We start from the raw sequence: 7,584 nt of genomic DNA on the forward strand, positions 1-7,584 counted from the left end.
AAATTGCATATTAAAATCAAACCAAGGGCTATATATTGGAAATCAGTGACTATGCCAGGATAGTGGACTGCAAGAATTTCTGAAGAGGACCACAGTGTTTAAAAAAAAAAAAAGTTAAAAACTCAAGCATGCAAAGGTGGGTTTGGAGAAAACTGTAAAAAATATGAACCCTTCTCCAGGGGGAAAGCAGCCCAATAAAGGAAATAAGTGATGGGCAAGTAAACAACTGGACACACTAAAAAATAAATGTAATAGGTTCCAGGCTAGAAAGCTGGGGTCGGGGGGTCATCCATGCAAAAGTTCTGTTAGGAGAAATTCCAAACTCATAGACCTTCCATGGAATTCTTCCTTGGCTTCCATGGTCCTGACTCATGAGTGTACGAGAAAGAGAACAGCTCTCTGCTATTTCATGACATTGTATATCTTCACATGTGCTAAATGGCACAATCAGGGGCAAATTTAAAGAAATGAATTTTGTCTTAGTCAAAGAAATAGCTTTCATTGTGGTGTCTTCCAGGCAACGCTTCTGTTTTGAGCTTTACTTGACCCAAATTCATAAATTCATTGAATTTTAGAGCTTTATCTAACCTGAAAGATAAGCTAGTCTGATGTCCCCATTTGGTAGAAAGCAATGATTTTTGTGCAAAGCAGATTTGGATTAAAACCTCTGCTCTGGTGCTCAGAAACTTTGGACAATTTACTTAAGTTCTTTTAGCCTTGATTGTAAAATGAAATGCACAGTGCTTGGTATAGGAATTTCTCACAAGTGATAGACGTGAGTGGTATTATTTTTAGACCCAGGCCAACTAAGTGACTAGTTTAAGGCCACACAGCTCACTGTGGAAGAATTCAGGTTAGCAAGGAGATTCCCAGGCAGCTGTTCTTACTATTATGTAATACGAGTTTGTGTATCCCCTCAAATAATCTTCCATTTCTCAAAAAAAGTAATCTTTCTTCTGATTGCATTGCTGCCTGAAACGTTCTTTCAGAGTTTGGTTGATGACTGTTATTTAGGGAACGCTGACATGTCCTTCAAGGAATGAGCTGCTTCTCCAGAAAGGAAATGTGGTTTCTTATTTCTTATTGGTCCCATGATATAAGTAGATGACAAACAAACTGGGTTACCATGTAGGGGAACTGAATAAAATGTAAATCAGTATCTCTTAAATATACATTTGGTATTGTGGAACATTCCACAGAAATGAGAATAGTGAGAGAGGAAACAAGAGAAAACAAAGTGAACACACACACACACACGCACACACACACATACACACACGTTTTATCCTTCATTTACTGGGCTCCAACTATGTGTTCAGGCACTCTATTTGATGTTTATAAATGTTACCTTATTTAATCTTTATCATAAATCTGAAAGCTGGGTATTGTTACACTTATCCCCAAACTGAGGCTCAGAGAAGTTAAGTAACTCACCCGAAGTTACAAAGCTTGGAGATGACAAAGCCAAGATTTGAACAAGTCTGTCTGTCCCACAGACCTGTGGTACTGATGAATGAATAACATTGCATTTCTCTATTGTCTATCTTAAATGATCACTACATGGGATTTGGACTGCAGAAATCTCAGTAGTAGACCCAATAAACATGTGACTTCACATAAAGGAGCAATGATGAAAGTCACCCAAGTCAGGTTTACCAATCTTTATCTGGGCAAAAGTTTGTGAAATGGTCCCTCCCATTTTGAGCACCGCTTCTTACTCATCTGATTAACAGAGTTGATTGCTATGCCAGAGATGAACCTGAGGTTGAGTTCTGAGAAGGGAGAATTAAATGGATACTACTAACTTCCCACCAAAATCCATTTTCCCCTTCTTATGTGTTCAGGCAGCTGTACCATGGCTGTCTGGCTACATTATATGTTTTAACCTCCTTGTCATTAGGTATGGTCGTATGACTAAGTTCTCACCACCAAAGACTTAAGCTGTTTGGAAGTTCTCACCTCCATTATATTCTCTCCCATACACCAGTCTGCTCTGGAACAGAAAGTGGGAGAAATCCAATACTGCAGGGATGGTGTATAGTGACTGAAAGATACCTGGGAAGGAGCTGCTCTGCTCACTCTGGTCCATTTACCTTGAAACTATCATTGCAGAGAGGAGTTTCCATCCACGTTAAGGCACTGTATGTGCTATGGTTTCTTTTCTGGCAGTTGTTTGGCTTTATCATAATTTCAACAGGGATGAAATCATTGGGTATGATCCCCTGGAGGAATAGACTTGAGTCTGTCCTCAAAATATTCATTAAAGATTAATCATGTGAAAAGAAAAAAGGCAAAGACAGAGAAAAAAGACCCTTCTTTATAATTGTCTTTTAGGGACTAGACACTCCCCTGTGCATTATAAAATAGAACAATAAAATCTACCTATGTTGAGAGTCTCACTTTATGACAGAATAGAATTTATGGAAAGTAAAAACAGATTCTTCATGCAAATGTCCAGTAGAATTAAGTTACCTTAATTTTCATTAAAGTATCTCGACCTGGCTTCTCTATCCACATTTTAAGGACTTTTTCATAGAAAAGAAAGGGATTGCTGTGGTTCTATTTGGGATTACATAAAACTGTAGGATAGAACCAAACCTCCGTTCTCTGGTGCAACTGAAAAAAGTATGAGCAATTATAGTTTTACTCTATAGGCTCTATCCTTATGTAACTCTTCACAATTTTACCTTCTAAAGGGAATGTTTCCCACAAGCCATGATGGGGTTACTGGCACCAGACTCGTTGTCCTGCCATAAATTAGAAAACTGCTTGAAGACATTAGACAAGGAGCAATGTAGAAGTGAAATCCCTATGAGAAAAGAGACAATGTGAGTCTTATGGTGAGCCTGGTTTTCTCCCTCGAGGCATTTTCTGGGAAGCAGAAACTTGAACATATCTTGTCTGGTCTCACTGAATGGAGACACAGAGGAGACAGAGATCAGAGTCTGCACAGGTTGAGGGTTGGAGTGGGGAGTACCCAAAAGAAGGGTATGCTGGTAAAGAGATCCAGGTCCATGAACGGAGGTCACCTTAGTGCTGTAGAATACCAGATTTGCACATGCAAAGAGGAAAATTCTATGAGGCCAAGAATGGCATGGGATTTATGGGCTAGCAATTCCCACAGTCCACAGGGGTTAGGGGATGTTCAGCTTTCTCTCAGCCCCAGAAGAGTAATACCTGGAGTTCCCTGAAAAGTCACAAGGTAGCTATAGGGTGAAACCATCCCTAAAGTAAAGGCAACACTAGCCTTGCCCAAATATGTATTTAAAACAAGCTTTAAAAAAATTAAACCAATCCTCAAGTAGTTGTGGCACATATGAGAACAATGTTCAGTCCTCTTTAAAGACAATAAAATCTAGTACTCAACATCATACTAATTACAAGGCTCAGCTTCCAATAACAAAAAATTAGTAGGCATATGAAAACAACAATAAAATGTCACTTGCGCTTAGGAGGAAAATATATTAAAGATGGAGAAAAGACAGACATGATCAAATTAGCAAAGACTCTTGAATATTTACTAGACAAGCTGTAAAGGGTTCAGGAGAAAATATAATCATGAGGTAAGATGTGGGAAATAAATCTTAAAGGAACCTAATAGAAGTTATAGAGTTGAAAATGCAGTATTTATTTATTTATTTATTTATTTATTTATTTTGACAGGAAGTTGGATTTATTGGTGGGCATGAATATGACGGGAAGGGGTAGTGCTAAGGTTCTCATGAGTGCAGAGCCCTCCATTTGTCCAAGGGACCACGGTTAGGGATGTATTTGACCCCACAGCCATCTGGGATAAGCCGCTTTTCAGCCACCATGTCTTCAAATTCATCCACATTGAACTTAGTAAAGCCCCACTTCTTGGAGATGTGTATCTTCTGGCGGCCAGGGAACTTGAACTTGGCCCTGCGTAGGGCCTCAATCACATGCTCCTTGTTCTGCAGCTTGGTACGGATGGACATGATGACTTGGCCAATGTGGACCCTGGCTACTGTGCCCTGGGGCTTTCCAAAGGCACCCCGCATACCTGTCTGCAGCCTGTCCGCTCCAGCACAGGACAACATCTTGTTGATGCGGATGACATGGAAGGGATGGAGCCGCACTCGGATGTGAAAACCATCTTTGCCACAGCTTTTCACTATGTATTTGTTGGCACAAATACGAGCAGCCTCCAGGGCTTCAGAGGAGAGCTGCTCGTATTCATCGGACACCATGTGGCCACACAGTGGGAACTCATCTACTTTTGCCTTCTTCCGCCCCAGGTCAAAGATGCGAATCTTGGCATCAGGGACACCTCTGCAGAAGCGAGATTTTGGATACGGCTTGTTCTTGCAATACCGGTAACACCGGGCAGGGCGGTGGCCCATGGCGACACCAGGATCTTCAGTGGCGCGCCGAAGAAAAAGAGAGAAAATGCAGTATTTAAATGACATTTTTACTAAATGCTACAAACAGGAGATATTAGGAGCTATAAAAGAAAACAGCAATGAACTTGAGTGCATCCTATCCAAATGGAGACAACAAAAAGAAAAAAATGACCTGCGAGATGATATCAAACATGTGCCACATCATTACTATAAAAATGAAGGTTAGAAAAAATATTTTTAAAAACTATAGCTCAGGGGCACTTGCGTGGCTCTGTTGGTTAAGCAATCAATGTGGCTCAGGTCAGGATCTCAGGGTCCTGGGATGGAGCCCCGTAGCAGGCTCTGTACTCTGTGGGGAGTAAGCTTGAGGGTTGTCTCTCTTCCTATGAATAAATAAGTAAATCTTTAAAACAGCAACAACAGGGAGATCATATGATAGTTGTCTTTCTCTGCTTGACTTATTTCGCTAAGCATGATACGCTCTAGTTCCATCCATGTTGTCCCAAATGGCAAGATTTCATTTCTTTTGATGGCTGCATAGTATTCCATTGTGTATATATACCACATCTTCTTGATCCCTGATATGAGGAAGTGGTGATGCAACATGGGGGCTTAAGTGGGTAGGAGAAGAATAAATGAAACAAGATGGGATTGGGAGGGAGACAAACCATAAGTGACTCTTAATCTCACAAAACAAACTGAGGGTTGCTGGGGGGAGGGGGTTTGGGAGAAGGGGGTGGGATTATGGACATTGGGGAGGGTATGTGCTTTGGTGAGTGCTGTGAAGTGTGTAAACCTGGTGGTTCACAGACCTGTACCCCTGGGGATAAAAATATATGTTTATAAAAAATAAAAAATTATTTAAAAAAAACAGCAACAACAAACTATAGTTCAAAAATATACAGATTTGGATATCTTGACAAAGTCATAGGGTTCAAGGTCAATATAAAAAATCAATTATACTTCTATATACTAAAATAAATAATTGGAAAATAAAATTTTATAAAACGACACCATTTAGTGTCATCTGAAAACACGAGCTATTTAGGAATAAATTTAATAAAATATGTGCAAGAGCTGTACTCTAAAATACAAAAAATGAGAGAAATTAAAGATAATGTAAATAAGTTTAGAAATGCAGCATGTTAAAGGATTGGAAAACCAACATATGAAGGTTTCAATTCTTGTGTTAATTAATCAATTATTGTGTCTAGAGTTAACAATACTGACTTGTACACTTAAAATTTTGTGAAGAGGGTAAATCTCATGTTAAGAATTCTTGCCACAATAAAATAAAATAAAGTAAGATAAATTAAAATAAAATTATGTGAATGGTACCCAAATTGTTCTGTAGATGGAAAGCCACGCTAATCAAAATCTCAACAGGATTTTTGGGTAGAAATTGGCAAGTTGATTCTAAAATTTATATGGAATCCAATGCCAATACTAAGATAGTCAAAATAATTTTAAGGGGAAAAAAAGAACAAAGTCGCATGACTTGTAACTATCTGATTTCAAGACCTTCTGGGAAGTAACTAATCAAGGTAATGTAATATTTGCATATGGATAAACATACAGATCTATGGACTGAAATCTAGATATAGACCGCACATGTATCATCAATTGATTGTTTATAAAGATGCAAGTTAATCGATTAGGATAGTCATTCCAACAATTGGGCCTTGAGTATCCGAATAGACACTGATTAAATAAAAAGAACCTCAAGATCTGTTTCTCATGCCACACGCAAAAATTTACACAAGATGGAAGACAGATCAGAAGAAGAGGTGAGAACGACCCTGGACTGGCCAAAGCCAGCACGTGCCCCATGCCCCCGACCCAGCGCCTGTGTCCCACTCCATGGCCGCCATGCCCACGCGAAAGGCCCAAGGGGGTGCTAAAGGAGATAAAGCCAAGGTGAAGGATAAACCACAGCGGAGATCTGCAAAGTTATATGCTAACCCTCCTTCTCTGAAGCAGAACCCAAGCCTAAAAAGGCCCCTGCCAAGAAGGGAGAGAAGGAACCCAAAGGAAGAAGGGGAAAGCTGAGGCTGGCAAGGACGCGAGCCCCCCTGCAGAAAATGGAGAGGCCCAAATGGAGATGCCCGAGTAGAGCAGGCGCAGAAAGCTGAAGCCGCTGGACCGGCCAAATGAAGTTTGTGCATTTTTGATAACTGTATTCCGTTGACTGTACAGTCTGAAATATGACTTTTTATCCAGTTTTATAAAAATGCAAAATTTTGTTTTACCTTTTTTAGCCCTGTTGTTAGCACACAGAATGCTTCATTGTTGTGCTGGGGGACGGCCATAGATCACTAACAGAATATCTCCAAAGCTAGATTGATAGGAGTGAAAACACCTCTCCGAGTTTTGAGAATCTTTCTCTTGGTTTCCAGAAGGAGGGATTCCTTAATGTTGACACACATGAGCCACATTGGCACAAACGCTTTGTCATGTGGAAAGACTAAAATTTATTTTTTATGTCTTCTCCCTCTGCCTCCAACATAGACTTGACTCCCTTAAACCCAGACACCTGTTGGAACCTGACTCCAAGAAATGGTTCTAGTATGTCAGGCAATCTAGACTCTCCAGTGTCACCGTGGAGATGGCGTCCTTCAAAAGAATTCCTTTTTTAGCTTTTGCATCTTTAGATGGATACCTCTGCCATTTTCATTTCATTTCCTGAAAGTCAGGGTCAGGTTGTGAAAACCCGTTGAAAGACCTGCTAAGTGTGACATGACAACCTTCATGCTAACCTCTCCCTGTTCAGGGCATTCCATGAAGAGTTCATTGGGTTTTATAATGGATTTCTGATTTCGGTAGTCCATTGAAGAAGGGAGTTTGAAAGTTGTTGTATACTGTTACCGATTGTCTGCCCATGTCCTGCCTGAAGTACCATGATTATCTGTGGAAAGTATCTTTAATAAAGCTGGATACAGTTTGGCTTGGGGGGGAAAAAAAAGATGGCAGGTAGATCTAAGTGTAACACCTGAAATTATAAAATGTCTGGCGATAAACCAGAGAAAATCTTGGCAATTATAGAGAAAGCACAAAACACAAACTATAAAAACTAGAGCAAAACTCAATTTTATCAAAATTTAAAATTCAGTTGCTTGGAAGACACCGTTAAGGAAACGAAAAGGCAAGTTAGACTGAAGGATACAATATATATCTGACGGGAGACTTGTGTTAAAAAATTTAAAAGAACTCTTCTTACAAA

General features: G+C 39.8%; 1 protein-coding gene and 1 pseudogene across 1 annotated transcript; one reads left to right on the forward strand and one right to left on the reverse strand.

Annotated features, from left to right (window-relative positions):
• Positions 1 to 3,713: 3,713 nt before the first annotated feature.
• LOC131838148 (large ribosomal subunit protein uL16-like) lies at positions 3,714 to 4,410 on the reverse strand. Its single transcript, XM_059183898.1, has one exon. It carries the CDS (start codon positions 4,362 to 4,364, stop codon positions 3,720 to 3,722), a length of 645 nt encoding a protein of 214 aa, XP_059039881.1. The 5' UTR covers positions 4,365 to 4,410; the 3' UTR covers positions 3,714 to 3,719.
• Positions 4,411 to 6,233: 1,823 nt separating this feature from the next.
• On the forward strand, positions 6,234 to 6,518 carry LOC131839888 (non-histone chromosomal protein HMG-17-like; annotated as a pseudogene).
• The last annotated feature ends 1,066 nt before the right edge of the window (positions 6,519 to 7,584 follow it).

Source organism: Mustela lutreola, chromosome 8 (assembly GCF_030435805.1).
Source record: "Mustela lutreola isolate mMusLut2 chromosome 8, mMusLut2.pri, whole genome shotgun sequence".
NCBI lineage: Eukaryota > Metazoa > Chordata > Mammalia > Carnivora > Mustelidae > Mustela > Mustela lutreola.

What these genes read in the sequence shown, in the direction of transcription:
- LOC131838148 (XM_059183898.1), bottom strand. Translation starts at nt 4,364, where the DNA reads ATGGGCCACCGCCCTGCCCGGTGTTACCGGTATTGCAAGAACAAGCCG.